At 39.4% G+C, this 15,958-nt stretch overlaps 1 protein-coding gene across 2 annotated transcripts in view; it reads left to right on the top strand.

The window, feature by feature from the left end:
* NDC1 (NDC1 transmembrane nucleoporin) overlaps nt 1–15,958 on the top strand; it is a 61,583-nt gene that overhangs the window by 29,082 nt on the left and 16,543 nt on the right. For both annotated transcript variants that reach the window (XM_080655940.1, XM_080655939.1), the window contains exons 9-16: nt 81–173; nt 1,734–1,815; nt 4,478–4,636; nt 8,280–8,525; nt 8,614–8,723; nt 10,874–10,924; nt 13,153–13,216; nt 13,980–14,080. In XM_080655940.1, the coding sequence (XP_080512066.1) occupies nt 81–173; nt 1,734–1,815; nt 4,478–4,636; nt 8,280–8,525; nt 8,614–8,723; nt 10,874–10,924; nt 13,153–13,216; nt 13,980–14,080 (906 nt within the window). The remainder of the gene's footprint in view (nt 1–80; nt 174–1,733; nt 1,816–4,477; nt 4,637–8,279; nt 8,526–8,613; nt 8,724–10,873; nt 10,925–13,152; nt 13,217–13,979; nt 14,081–15,958) is intronic.

Consider the following 15,958-nt stretch of genomic DNA (forward strand, 5'->3'; position numbering starts at 1 on the left):
TAATATCAGTTAGTACTTACTGACTATAATAAAGCCATGGAAATACTCACTTTCATAGTCCTTTTGATTATGTTTGATAGGCTCATCTGTTCCCTGTTCAACCACCATTTGCAGAAGAGTCAGATGAATGCCTCCCAAAAGTCTTGAACAATAATCCGCCCCTCATCATAAAGGTACCAGAACTGTGCATTTTATATCTTTACACAGTCATCTCTAACTTAACTTATAGAAGGACTTAATATATAATATATTTAGGTATTTAGATATATTTTTGAGGGCCTAGCATATTCTAAAACTTTTATTGTAAAAATCAGTTACATGCTACATTGCATGCTGTTTACTTTTTCAGTTTTTTTCCAAGTGACTAAAATGAATGTGTACAAAGTTAAGCTAATCTATATTCAGAATAGGTATAAAAATATTTCCACACATAAAATATGATTATATGCATTAGCTTTTCACAAACTCCTCATGGTAACAAAACAAAGCACTATCGATTTTTAAAATCACTGGATCAGTATGTATTTTCACTCATGTAGTATTGTTGGCCATTATGAGTAAAGGTAGTGCTTGGTAGTGTGTAGACATTCAGTGAACTCTCAAGATATGAATAATAATTATGATCTTAAAATAAATTTTAGTCCAAAAGAGTTTAAAGAATTTGCAATAAATTTACAAATAAAATTAAATGAGAATAAATTATTTTGATTTAAATTGCATTTTGAAATTTTAAAGTAGATCTACAATATATGTGATCCTGTTAAGAGGTCATAGTAATTAAAAAGAGAATTGAAATAGTTAGACTTCATAGTTTTGATTGCACTGGAAAAGTTATAAACCAATAAGAAAAGGAACCACTGAGGCTCTGATTACCTTTAATTATCAATTATGACTAATTAAATAGGTAAACAAAAATACCTAACATTGATTTAACAAATCTTTATTGGGCAGGTGTCAGTCACTGCTAGTTACTTAGGGTGTAAAGTTGAGTAAGATGTAGCACAGCCTAATGGAAAAGGCAGATGCACAAAATAATGAAAATTTACTAGGGTAAGTAGAGTTTGAACCATTTATTCCTCTTGGGACCAACATAAGGAAGCTTCACAAAAGGTATGGTCTCCTGAATGATGAGTGAAGAGGTTTGACAGGGAACAAAATGAAAATTTTTGGTAATAAAGTACCACAGACATTGCATGTCTACTGTGTGCTAGGCACTGACTTTGAGTGTGGTAGCAAGCAATACTTTGTTCCTGCCTCACAATTTGGTGGGTGGAACAGGTGAGACAAGTAAACAGGCAATTACAATAAATTATGTTAAGTGCCACAGTTGAGAACTGTAGTGTATAGTATGTTTGTGTGAGGGAGGCCAGGGAAAGTTCCAGGAGGAAGTGATGTTTATGTTTCTCACCACAGAGATGGGAAAGAACACAGAGAGTTCTATGGTTTTGTGTAGCGGGGACCTGTAGTGGGTGGGGTATCCTATAGAGCAGCGGTTGCCAACCTTTCGGACCTCATGGACCACCAGTGGTTCGAGGACCATCAGTTGGCGACCACTGCTGTAGAGGATAGAGATAGGAAAGTTCTGGAAATCTAAAAAGGAAGGTTAAATATTATTTTCTTTATGAAAAATTTCAACTGATTTCCCCTTATATATATCATGTTGAGCCCAACTTATAAGTAAGATTTTATGTAAATAGTAAAAAAAGTAAACTATGTTTTTTCCTCCCTTTTAGTATTTGGCCTTGCAGGACCTAATGTTGCTTTCTCAGTATTCTCCTTCACGAAGACAAGAAGTTTTTAGTCTTAGCCAACCAGGTAATGCTAAAAGTAATAGAACTGACTAGGCATGTGTATGCAGAAAGTGTTCTATTTAAAGTTTTTGGTGAGATAGTTATCCTATATAATAAAAGGTTAATATGCAGATCTACTGAACGGTGGAACAACTAGTCACTATGAAGCACACTGACCATTGGGGAAGACGCTCAATGCAGGAGCTGCCCCCTGGTGGTCACTGTGCTCCCCCAGAAGCCTGGCTGGTGAGCGCAGTGGCGATGGCGGGAGCCTCTCCCACCTCCATGTCAGTCGGACATCCCCCAAGGGCTCCCGGACTGTGAGAGGGCGCAGGCTGGGCTCAGGGATCCCCCTGCCCCCCAGTGCACGAATTCCATGCACCGGGCCTCTAGTATTTAATAAAATATCACATGAATGAGCCCATTAAATGAAGTCATGATTTAAATCTTGTAAATAAAACAAAGTGTTTATGTCGTTGTGGTTAGAACTTGTGTCATCAGGAAAGGTATTTTTAAATTTTTATGTTATTTCCTTCAGCCCCCTCCTTCCCTTAACTTGAAGAAACTACTAGTATGAAGTAGATTGACAGTTTTAGAATGAGAATGCAGTTTAAGAATCCTAAAAGTTTTAATGCTACAGGGGGTCTTAAATATCAGGTGTATCAGGTGGTCTAATTTCTAGATGGGAGACCTAATTCTCATAGAGAATAAGTGGCTTAAATAAAGTTAATGTCAGAGTTGGAATAAGATATTTGATTTCCATGTTCAGAGCTCCCCTTCCTGCCATGCTACTCTGCCTCCCTTAAAAAAAAAAAAATTAGAAAGGAACTAGATTTGATGGTGACCCAAAGATGCTGTTGGTGATTCTCTCACTTGCCAACCTCTTCACGACTGTAATTGTGCCAGTGCTCTGCCTTATTTCTAGGAAAAAAAGAAACATCCCTAGCCAATACGGGAACAGAGAACTGGGTAGCTTTTCCCCGTCTCTCTAATTAGCTCTTCATTATTTTGCTAAACTTGCCCATTCCGAGATTATAAAATAAACTTTCTTTATAGTTAATTGTTACATGGAAATAAAATCGAGTTATATAAAAATATAAAAGATTGACGCGCCCTAACCGATTTGTCTCAGTGGATAGAGCGTCGGCCTGCAGATTCAAAGGTCCCAGGTTCGATTCCGGTCAAGGGCATGTACCTTGGTTGCGGGCACATCCCCAGTGGAGGTGTGCAGGAGGCAGTTGATTGATGTTTCTCTCTCATCAATGTTTCTAACTCTCCCTCTCCCTTCCTTTCTGTAAAAAATAAATAAAATATATTTTAAAGAAATGAAGCTACTCTCCTTTTAGTAACATGAAACTATTGAAACTTTTGAAACTTTTAGTAACATGAAACTATTGCTATAGTTATTCTCCATAACATCAGCACTAGATGTGCTGATGTTATGGAGAATAACTATAGCAATAGTTTTCTATCAGACTTAGATTCACTTAGGAATTCTCTTTTTTTTAATATATATTTTTTATTGATTTTGGGGAGGAAAGGAGAGGGAGAGAGAGATAGAAACATCAATGATGAGAAAATAATTGATCATCTGCCTCCTGCATGTCCCCTGCTGATGATTGAGCCCACAACCCAGGCATGTCCCCTTGACCAGAATCAAACCTGGGACCCTTTAGTCCCCAGGCTGATGCTCTACCCATTGAGCTAAACCAGCTGGGGCTAGGAATTCTCTATACATTAAATATTTTCACCAGATATTCAGGTAAACTGTAACAAGGTGGCATGTTCTCTGCCAGAGAACTTTTATTCTAGGGCATATTATTAAAATTTAAATGGACCATTATGTAGTTGCCTAGTGGTCCTGAGTTACAGCAGTATAAAACATTCTAGGGCCTGCTGATGGAATATGTTGTTAGCTTGCAAGTGAAGCAGTGTTCCTCTTGAGTTGTAAAGGGGAAATGTTTAAGGGGGGATCTAAGTAAAAGAGAATGATGATTGGCACCCAGGATGGGGAAACCAATTTTCAGTGGACTCCTGCTATTCTCAACACATAATGAAGTACAGTTGATTTTACATGACAGCCCTAGGAGGTAAAAGTCTTAGAAAAACAAAAGATAATGAGAAAGAAGAGTGTGGGGTATATAGCTCAACTTAAATATTCAGCAGACATGTAAACTCTTCAGATATAAAGTGTGATTATTACCAAATAATGTGTAACTCCTATGGATATAATAGCATATAGGGACTATTATACAAGTGAACATATAAGGAAACACAGTGGGTCAGATATAACAATTTAGAGGTCACCAGGGGCCATCGTATACATCTCATTAGACATGCTAGTGTTTGTTGTCTTAGTCTTGAGTCTTCAGTATTGTTAGTAAAGAAACCCTGCGCGTTTGCACTCAAACCATTCTCTAGTGTTTGGCCTTATTTTAGTGATCAGTTTGAGAGATTTTTATGGCAAAGAGCAACTTTTTGCTTATAGACTTTGGGGAAAATTATTTCATCCAAATATTTATTGAACTGTGTATTAGATGGCATGAATATGAATATAAATAGTAGCTTAATTGAGAAAAATGGACCCTGATGCAAAGTGTAATGTAGCATTTCTAACTGATTTTTCTCCTCATTTGAGGGACTATACAATTATATACATTTTAAAAGTTGGTGTTTGGACCTCTTAGGTGGACATCCCCACAATTGGACGGCCATTTCAAGGGAATGTTTGAATCTTTTAAATGATATGACTCAGAAACTGGTTCTCTACCAAGAAGCTGCTGCAACGAATGGAAGAGTAATGTCTTCCTCATACACAGTGGAGCCTAAGAAATTGAATTTTCCAGGTAACTGCTTATACTACTAAGAGAGGGGAAAACATTTGCATTTTATTTCCTAAGAAAGATGATGGTAGTTAATCTAAAGATATGTGTATGAGTGTGAGATATATGTATATTTAGGGAAATTGATCTAATATATGGGATATTGCACTGTACCAGGAATAAGAACTCGGTATCATTGTGGGTAAAAAAAATTAAGTCCAGTGTGATGATGATGCAAATGGAGGAACTTACGCTTTTTCACCAAATCCCTTAAGTAGAAAATGCCTAGGGATGTAAAACTATAAATAAAGGACTTAATGTTCAGATGCTTTTTGGAGCTAGGCATTTAGTAAAAGTGGGCGAAACTGGCTATGTGGGGATAGTGATAAACTTTGGAGCACAGGCTTCATCTGAAGGGGGAAGCTATGGGTTAGCTTTAGTCCATTATTCCCATGTGAGAATTTGGACCCAGTATCTGAATTTGTGGTTTTTTGTTTTGTTTTCAAAGAGAATCCTGAAATTAAAAAGAAATGTTACGTGAAATCTTCCATATACCCAAAACAAATAAGATTACAGTTGAAAAATGATTTAAATAAGTTCATGAATGTCAGATTTTAAAAGGTTCTAGAGTATTTCAGATGTTATCATCTTTCAGATTAGCACTTATATATAGACTAGAAGCTCAGTGCATGGATTCGTGCACCAGTAGGGTCCCTTGGCCTGACCTGCACTCTCTCGCAATCCGGGACCCCACTGGTGCACTATTGGGGTTGGGTAGGGCTCCAGGGTGTGTCCGGCCCATCTCACCCAGCCCTGATTGACTGGATCCCAGCAGCAGGCTAACCTACCGATCAGAGCATTTGTCCCCTGGTGGTCAGTGCATGTCATAGGTATCTGTTGAATGGTCGACTGGTCACTTAGGTTTTTATATATATATAGATACTAGAGGCCTGGTGCACGAATTCGTGCACGGGTGGGGTCCTTCGGCCTGGCCAGCGATTGGGGCTATGGGAGGGGCCGGCCTGCAGCGGGGAGGTATCATGGAGATTGGCTCCAGTAGTCAGCTAACCAACAGCCGATTCTGCAAGGAATTGGGCTCCCTCCTCCCTCCTGTCTGGGTCTGGGGTGTGGGTGAACCAGATTCGGGGCTGTCAGAGCCCCAGCAGCAAGCTAACCAATGGTTGAGTCTATGAGGAATCGGGCTCCCTCCTTCGTCTTGTCTGGGTCCGGGGTGTGGGTGAACCAGATTTGGGGCTGTCAGGGCCCCAGCAGCAAGCTAAGGCACAGCTGATTCTGTGAGGAATTGCGCTCCCTCCTTCCTCTTGTCTGGGTCTGGGGTGCGGGTGAACCCGATTCAGGGCTGACAGGGCCCCAGCAGCAATGTCTGGGTCAGTGCATGTCATAGCTACTGGCTGGTCATTTGGTCGTTCCGGTTCAGTCGTAACAGTCACTTAGGCTTTTATATAGATAGATAGATATTTATTGAATGCCAAGCAATGCACTAGAAGTGAGAGAATCAAAGATGACAGAACACTCTTGGAACTGACTATTTAGTGGGAGGTATACAAATGTAAGAAAACTAGAGGCCTGGTGCATGAATTTGTGCACCAGTGGGGTTCCTTGGCCTGGCCTGTGGGATTGGACTGAAACCAGTTCTCCAACATCCCCCAAGGGGTCCTGGATTGCGAGAGGGTGCAGGCCAGGCTGAGGGACCCCACTGGTGCACGATCGGGGCCGGGGAGAGACGTGGGAGGTTGGCTAGCTGGGGAGGGACCGCAGGAGGGCTCCTGGGCGTGTCTGGCCCATCTCGCTCAGTCCCGATCAGCCGAACCCCAGCAGCAAGCTAACCTACTGGTTGGAGCGTCTGCCCCTTGGTGGTCAGTGCATGTCATAGCAACTGGTCGACCAGTTGACTGTCTGCCCCCTGGTGGTACGTGCATGTCTTAGTGAGCAGTTGAACAGCCTTAGCATATCATTAGCAAATTACGTACGCTTTGATTGGTTGAATGGCTGACTGGTCGACCAGACACTTAGCATATCAGGCTTTTATTATATAGGATGTAACTACTAAATAGAAATCTGTCAAAAAGGAGCCTGCATGGGTAAGATGATGTTTGATAATAAAAGGAGGTCTTGCATATTATAAAACAGAGTTTAAGATTTTATCTCATTGGGGTATGGAACCAGTAGAAGATTTTGAATGGGCTATTTACATCAAATAATCACGCTATAAAGATCATTGTAACATTGGATTGGAGGGATCATGGGTCTGAATGGGTTTTTCATTATTTTAAATTGTCATATCCCATCACATAGACAAAATTTGCTTCTAAATTTGAGGAACTGTTGCAAAACTTAAAAAAACCTCAGTCTTAATTTTTAAATTGATTTTTCAAAGATTTCTATTTGCCACCAACTCTTAAAAAGTCATGCAATGAAAATGTAGTACTTTAAATGTTTAATGTCTTATGTGCTTTTATTAAGAAGATAGAATACTAGTCTATACTCTTTTGTCTTTGTAGCTTATGCTGACTGGTGTGGCAGGGAAAATGTTCCTTTGTTTTTGTACCAGACTCTATAACTAAATAACCAGACTTAAAATTTGTGAAGAAGCTATTTGCAGATCAGATTTGTAGAGCCAGGTGTGTACATATCCTGGGCAAATTGGTCTTTGGTGTGACTTCTGTTAATTTGAAAGAACTCTGGGGAAAATGGGATAAGGTTAGCACCCTTATTTGTACATTTTCATAATATAATTTTAGTTATGTTTAGCCAAGTAATTGTCATAGTATGAGGGTGCAGTAAAACTGGAAAGATTCTAATGCAATAATTAAAGTTATTTCCATCTATCTATATAATAAAAGCCTAAGCGACCATTACATTGGAACGACCAGAACGACCGGTTGCTATGATGCACATTGACCACCAGAGGGCAGACGCTCAACGCAGGAGCTGCCCCCTGGTGGTCAGTGCACTCCCACAGGGGGAGTGCTGCTCAGCCAGAAGCTGGGCTCATGGCTGGTGAGCGCAGCGGCAGTGGTGGGAGCAGCGAGCCCAGCTTCTGGCTGGCTAGCACAGCGGCAGTGGCGGGAGCCTCTCCCGCCTCCGCGGTAGCGCTAAGAAGCAGCAAGCAGGTGGGCAGTAAGGAGCAAGGGGTCCCGGACTGTGAGAGGAATGTCTGACTGCCGGCTTAGGCCCGATACCTGGGGGGATCGGGCCTAAGCCGGCAGTCGGACATCCCCTGATGGGTCCCAGACTGCAAGAGGGTGCAGGCTGGGCTGAGGGACCCCTCCCCACCCCTCCCACCCCCCCGCTCCAATGCATGAATTTTGTGCACCAGGCTTCTAGTATAACAATAAAATACAAATTGAGAAGTTTATTCAAAAAAGCCTAGAGAAACTGACCTTGACGATGAGCATATTTGTGGAGGGAAAAAAACAAGAGATGCTGTACCAATATGACAGAAAAAGATGTTTAAACCTCCTTGAGTGATCATTGAGTTGCAGTAGTAAAAACAGGATCTTGAGAATGTAAACCTGAATGGAAACAACCTACTGAGCCTTGGGTAATACATTAAATAAAAAATTAAGATGTGTAAAATTTGAGAACCCTCATATTGGCGTGTTTGGACCAGCTTGCCCCTTCAGCACTATCTGTTCTTTTGCAGAAGAAACTACTTTTCAGACCCCAAAATCTAGTCAGATGCCTCGGTCTTCAGTGCCACCGTCAGTTAAGACATCACTGTTTTCCCCAAAATTATCTACACCTGATATTTCAAGTCCCCTTGGACCCCCTTTTGGCTCTACTGTAATAAATCGGATGGCTGGAATTTTTGATGCAACCACTGGCTATGGGTCACCTGAAAGTTCTCAGCTAATAAGAAGAGGGCCAAGATTATGGTCTTCTACCCCTGGTGAGGACTGTTTATTTTCTAAAATTTAAAATGTCAGAGTTGCAGAGAATCAGATAGCCTAAGTGTTCACTTTTTTTTTTTTTATTAGATCAGCAAATGAATGGATTTTCTAATCTTCAATCTACAGTTAGTGCTGAGGGTAAGACAATGAGACAGCCCAGTGTGATTTATTCATGGATTCAGAATAAACATGAACAGGTATGATAATATGATATAGGATTTATATTTGGCATGTAGTATTGAGAGCATAAAAGATTTCAAATGAGTAATCCATAAGGAATAAATAGGACTTTTTTTGATGCTTCATATAGTAAATTGTCCCATATGAATCTCCAGTTGTTAACTGGTTTTGCTTGGTTAGTGTGAGGAACATGGACACAAGTGTGGCTGGAGCCGAATGAGTGACGGCAAAGTGGCAGATAGGTGCGTGATGAGATCACAGGGGTAGCAGGCACCCAGAGTTCATCCAGCCCATTAGGATTGTATAGGGCTGACATTTTCTTGGAGTGAGATGGAAAGCCATTGTATGGTTTTGCCCACAAGAATGACATGATATAATCTGGTACTTTGAAAGTACTGCTCTAACTGCTATGTTGAGATTACATTCTCAGAGGGCAGGAATAGAAGCAGAGACAGTAGTAAAGCTCTTGAAGTAGTGTAGTGCAAGGTGGTGGTATCTGTGACCAGAGTGGTTGTGGTGGAGACTATAAGGTGTGATCAAGGTCTGGACATATTTTGAAAGTAGGTGCAATAGGATTTGCTTATGATTTAGTTGTGGTGTGTAAAATAGAGTAAATATTGACTTTATAGTTTTTGGCCCAAAGAATCTGAAATAATATAGTTAAAATTTATTGAGTGCAATTTGCTAATGGTTCTGGAAGAAGTGATTTGATGGAGCTGAAGTGGGGAAATTTGGAATTTGATTTTAAACACGTTAATTTAAACAGATCTTGGCACATAGCCAATGGAAAATACTGAGTAAGAAATTAGACATATTTCTGAAGTATGGAGAAAGTTCTGTGCTAGAAATGTAAATTTGGCCCTAATCAGTTTGGCTCAGTGCATAGAGTGTCATCCTGCGGACTGAAGGGTCCCGGGTTTGATTCTGGTCAAGGGCACGTATCTTGGTTGCAGGCTCAATCCCTGGCCCTGGTCTGGGCTTGTGCGGAAGGCAACCAATCTTTGTGTCTTTCTCATACTGATGTTTCTGTCTCTCTTCCTCCTTTCCACTCTCTCTAAAAATCAGTGGAAAAATATCCTCTGGTGAGGATTGACCAAAAAAGAAAAAAAAAAAAAGAAATGTAAAATTTTAAGTCATCAGAGTATAGACAGTATTTAAAATCATAAGACTCCATGAAAACTCTTGGGAAGTGTAGATACAGAAGAAAAGAGATGCACGAACTGGGACCCTCCAATGACTAAAGGTCTGGGCGATGAAGGATAGCAAGAGACCAAGTGGCTATTGAGATGAGAAGAGAACCAAGAAAAAAGTGTTCCAAGGAGAAGTGAGTGTCAGATACTGCTGATAATAAGTAGCATGAGATTCAAACTGTTAATGAACTGTTGCAATGTGCAGGTCATTGAGTCCTTGTCAAGAGCTACTGGATGGAGTAGGGGGAATGAATGCTTGATTGGCATGGGTCAGGAGAGATTAAGAGAGGAATTGGAGACCACAAGAAAAGCCAGATCTTGCCAGGGTTTTGCTATAAGTGGAGCAGGAAAATGGGGTAAATGCTGGTGGGAGTTGAGGGATCAAGGAAGGGTTTTACTTTTTAAAGGTGGAGGAAATAATTACATTTGCTCATGGAAGGATCAATTAATAGAGGGAAGAACTGAAGGCATTTTACAGACTTCATTATCCCATATGGCTCTATATGCCATAAATACTGTCAGTTTATAATACTAAGAAATTGTTTTTTCTATAAATGTCAACTAGTAGAAAACCACTTCACAAACTAAGATCTGAAGATGGGGGTAGGGGAAACATGCTCTTTTTTGATATTAAGAGGTTAAAGGGCAAGATAGCCCTGGAGAATTGAGAATATGGTCTCAGAAAATATTACCAGAACCACTGAAAATTCCTTTAATTATGACATGTCTTTAATTGGGGGGTTAGACATGTGTACATAGGAATGCAATTTAGGTTAGATGGCCCATCTCGATTATCCATTTTATTGTACAAATGTATTTTCTTACATGGATTATTGTAAATACTGTTCTCTGTAAGATGGGAGGTGTTTTATTTAAGTTAATGTTAGGGAGAACCTGGAAATATGTGATATTACATTTGAATAGAATTGAAAACTCTAAATGTGTTCATTCTTTTTTTTTTTTTTTTTTCAACTCAGATTAAGAATTTCTTGTCAAAACGGGTGCTGATAATGTATTTTTTCAGTAAGGTAAGAATATGTAGATATAGCATTGGGAATGGGGGGAGAGGAAATGAAATAAGAAATTAAGTAGCAGATAGGATTTGACTTCTAAATATGTAGCTTGGCCCTAGCTGTTTTGGCTCAGTGGATAGAGCGTCGACCTGTGGACTGAAGGGTCCTGGGTTTGGTTCCGGTCAAGGGCACATGCCCAGGTTGTGGGCTTGATTCCCTGAGGGAGTGTGCAGGAGGTAGCCAATCAGTGATTCTCTCTCATAATTGACATTTCTATCTCTCTCTCCCTCTCCCTTCCTCTCTGAAATCAATAAAAATATATTTAAAAATAAATAAATATGTAGCTTGATCCTAGCAAGCCAAACAGCTTTGTATTAGTGCTTCACTAAACCTCCATTTTAACAATAGCTGCCCATTCTCACCTCACATCTTACCTCAGTGGCTTCCTGGGGCTTGACTGTAGTTGGCTACTGGGTCTCTTGGCTGCAGATAGCTTTGTGCTGATCTACAACCCCATCCTGCAAAATGAACAAATGCACGGCGTTCCTTTATGTTTCATTGTCCTGCTAACATCTTTGTGGCCAATTTGCTCTTCAGAATCGAGATGACGGTTAGATTGAAGACGTTAAACTTGTGTTGCATAAAGAGTTGTAATTCAGGCCACAAACTAAAAGACTTTCCAGCTTGTCTCTCAGCTGCTTGCTCCAGCTGCCATAAGAGAGTAAATCTCAATTGCAGAAGCTGAAAATTCATTCCTGTTTTCACTGGCTACAGCTGTTGTGTGTTAAATAATCCTTTGATGAGGAAAAACCTTTGTCCGTATGTAGGGGAAAGAGTATTTTTGTTCTCTTTTTTAATCTAGCTTCTTTTTCTGAAGATACTGTAGTATTAGCTAATATTGCACTCAATTATGCCTTGAAGTGGAAGTTTGCATTGACATACATTATTTTTATTCTTTGGGAATATACTCTTGTGGGGATAAAGATCTGAGTAACTCTGATAGAATATAGATACATATAACAAAGAAACACTTTAAGTTCTTGAAACTTTTTTTCCCCCACTAATGGGGCAGGGAAGAGCCATCCTCTAGCAATTACCTTTATAAAAAATAATCTACCATGGAGGTTTGGGAAAACTATGCGACCCCTAAAGTTCGTCCACCTAGAGAGGAAGAGGAATTGTCTGAAGTTTTACTTTATTTTTTTTTTATTTTTTTTTTTTAAATATATTTTATTGACTTTTTACAGAGAGAGGAAGGGAGAGGGAGAGTTAGAAACATCGATGACAGAGAAACATCGATCAGCTGCCTCCTGCACACCTCCCACTGGGGATGTGCCTGCAACCAAGGTACATGCCCTTGACCGGAATCGAACCCGGGACCCTTCAGTCCGCAGGCCGACGCTCTATCCACTGAGCCAAACCGGTTTTGGCTGAAGTTTTACTTTAGTGTTTTGTTTCAGAAAGATGTACCCCATTCTCATTTCACTTAAGTTCCCTCATTTAATTCTAACAGCGTTCCTGTGAGTTGTTTTTTTGTCCTCATTTTACTGATAAGGAAACCTGAGGCTCAGAGAGGTCAAGTAGCTAGCCTAAGGGAGCATAGCCAATAGGTGGCAGGCAGAGGCTGAGCAAGATCTCCTTTTTTCCTTGGAAGTGAAGGCTGCTTTTGTTTCTAGTTTTGCAAGTGGATCTATTGTATGATAAAGAGTTATAGACCTTGTTCTTTGATGTTGAGAGCTCAACATGCTGTTGTACTTAATAGGCTTCATTGGGTGCGTTACCAAAGCCAGTATTTGTTTAAATGGGCTATTGGTTGTTGCTCCATACTATTCGGTTTTGTTATATTAGAAAGTTGGGTGGTTTTTCTTTGGAGTGGGGTTGAGGGTAGACAATTCAAGAGAGGTAGTATGTACTTAGGTAGTTCTTTTGTTTTGAAAAAAGCTTTTATATCCATTCTTTAACTGATCTCTATACTAATCCTCTAAGATGGGTTGAATGTGTGCAACTCTTATTTTAAATGAGAAACTGAGGCACATAGAGATTTAGGGACTTGGCAAGGGTCACATAGTAAATTGGTGGCAGAATGCTTTATTGCAGTTAGATCACATTATATAAGAATTTTAGATTTTAATTCTTAAGAGGCAGCTGTGCATTTTCTGTTGTTATAGTCTACATAGTTGATTAGATGAAATAAGAGTTTTTGCCCAGTGGAACTTACTTAAATGTTTTTGTTGTATTTGTAGCACCCAGAGGCCTCCATTCAGGCTGTTTTTGCAGATGCCCAAATGCATATTTGGGCTTTGGAAGGTAAGCAATTTCAGTGATCTGCAACTATGATTTTAATTATCAGTTAAATATTGAAGTGTAATCCATGTAAGGTCAGTTTTGGACTTTGATATCAATCTTTGAATTTTCAGATACATTTTTATGTCTTTGTTTTATCTAAATTATTTTTCTTAAATATTTAGGTGTACTTTAATCTGGGCAGAAATTTTCCTTGTATATAAGCAGAGAAACTGGGCCTGGGATTCTTGCATATCTTTCTCTCTCCTTCAAAAAAACTGCAATAGATAAATTGTTTTTAACTCTCAATTTATGTTGACATAACATTTAATATATTCTAACATATTTAGCTTAGATTAAATATGTAAACTTAGTTAAGAGCTTACATATCTGTATTATAAATCTGCCTTCTCAAAGCTTAAATGATACTTCTTCAGAGAGGCCTTTCCTGACCCCTAATGAAAAGTATCCTCATAACCTTGACTGTATTCCCTTATTATACTTTGTTTTTCTTCCTGTCACTTATCACTACCAAATGCAGCATCATTTAGAAAAGCTGTTAGTTATTAGAACATAAAGCAGACTATCATCTTATTCATGACTACTGCAGCTAAGCACCGGTCCAGTGCCTATTCTGATCTTTGCCCATTTTTCTGTTGTATTACCTCCTCTCTTTTATTTAGAAGTTCTTTATATATTAAGAGTATCAGTCCATTGTCCAGTGGCTATATGCAAGTAGATTTGCCTAATTTTAATTCACTTTTAACTTTTTTGTTTTCCCCTTGAGGTTTGTCACACTTAGTAGCAGCATCATTTACAGAAGATAGATTTGGAGTTGTCCAGACTACACTACCAGCAATTCTTAATACTTTGTTGACACTGCAAGAGGTAGGCAAATGTGGATTGAGTGGAGGTAAAGGTCCTTTTCTCCCCCCACCCCACCCCACCCCAGTCTTTGAGTTTGTTTTTTATATATCATGATATTTATTGAGTCACAAAACATATGTTATAAGTTAAAGTAATGGTACTATTATCACCCTCAGGAAATTACAATCTAAGATAGACTAGGAAGAGATCATTTTAATTCACTTATAAATAATTTTGTAGTAACAGAAAAAGGAAGTATATTAAACCTATAGGCTATACTTCTGGTATTAATCAGATTATTTAGGATATTGGGATGCTGTTCAGTTTGGATCCTTGCACAATTTGTATTTACTGAAAGTGACCTGTAGTTAAATTACCCATGAAGATAATAAGTTACCTATTGGCCAGAAGCCAGAAAAGGATAGAGCTGAGGCCAGTGGATCCCCCGCCATCAGGATGGGTACATAGTTTTCTGTGTGTGTTTTTTTAAAAATAAATCTTTATTGTTCAGATTATTACAAATGTTCCTCTTTTTTCCCCCCATAGCTCCCCTCCACCTGGTTCCCACCCCACCCTCTGTGCTTACCCCCACCACCCCCACTATCCTCATCCATAGGTGTACGATTTTTGTCCAGTCTCTTCCCGCACCCCCCACACCCCTTTCCCCCCCAAGAATTATCAGTCCACTCTCTTTCTATGCCCCTGATTCTATTATATTCACCAGTTTATTCTGTTCATCAGATTTTTTATTCACGTGATTTTTAGATTCACTTGTTGATAGATATGTATTTGTTGTTCATAATTTTTATCTTTACCTTTTTGTTCTTCTTCCTCTTCTTAAAGAATACCTTTCAGCATTTCATATAATACTGGTTTGGTGTTGATGAACTCCTTTAGCTTTTTCTTATCTGTGAAGCTCTTTATCTGTCCTTCAATTCTGAATGATAGCTTTGCTGGGTAGAGTAATCTTGGTTGTAGGTTCTTGCTATTCATCACTTTGAATATTTCTTGCCACTCCCTACTGGCCTGCATAGTTTCTGTTGAGAAATCAGCCGACAATCATATGGCTGCTCCATTGTAGGTAACTGTTTTTCTCTTGCTGCTTTTACTATTCTCTCTTTGTCTTTTGCTCTTGGCATTTTAATTATGATGTGTCTTGGTGTGGTCCTCTTTGGATTCCTTTTGTTTGGGGTTCTCTGCCCTTCCTGGACTTGTAAGTCTATTTCTTTCACCAGGTAGGGGAAGTTTTCTGTCATTATTTCTTTTCTTTTCTTTTTTTTTTTTTATATTTTATTGATTTTTTACAGAGATGAAGGGAGAGAGAGAGAGTCAGAAACACTGATGAGAGAGAAACATCGATCGGCTGCCTCCTGCACACCCCCCACTGGGGATGTGCCTGCAACCAAGGCACATGCCCCTGACCGGAATCAAACCCAGGTCCATGGAGTCCGCAGGCCGATGCTCTATCCACTGAGCCAAACCGGTTAGGGCTGTCATTATTTTTTCAAATATGTTTTCAGTATCTTACGCTCTCTCCTTCTGGCACCCCCATAATTCGGATGTTGGTACACTTGAAGTCCCAGAGGCTCCTTACACTATCTTCATATTTTTGGATTCTTTTTTCTTTTTTCTTTTCCGGTTGGGTGTTTTTTGCTTCTTTGTATTTCAAATCTTTGACTTGATTCCTGCGATCCTCTAGTCTGCTGTTGGATCTCTGTATATTATTCATTATTTCAGTCAGTGCTTAATTTCTAGTTGGTCCTTTTCATATCCTTGAGGGTCTCACTAAATTTATTGGCCTTTTCTAGAAAATTCTTGAAAAACTTTTTAACAGTGGTTTTGAACTCTATATCCAGTAGTTTGCTTTCCTCCATTTCTTTCATTTGTGACCTGTTTCTT

This window comes from Plecotus auritus (genome assembly GCF_963455305.1).
Source record: "Plecotus auritus genome assembly, chromosome: 2".
Lineage (NCBI taxonomy): Eukaryota > Metazoa > Chordata > Mammalia > Chiroptera > Vespertilionidae > Plecotus > Plecotus auritus.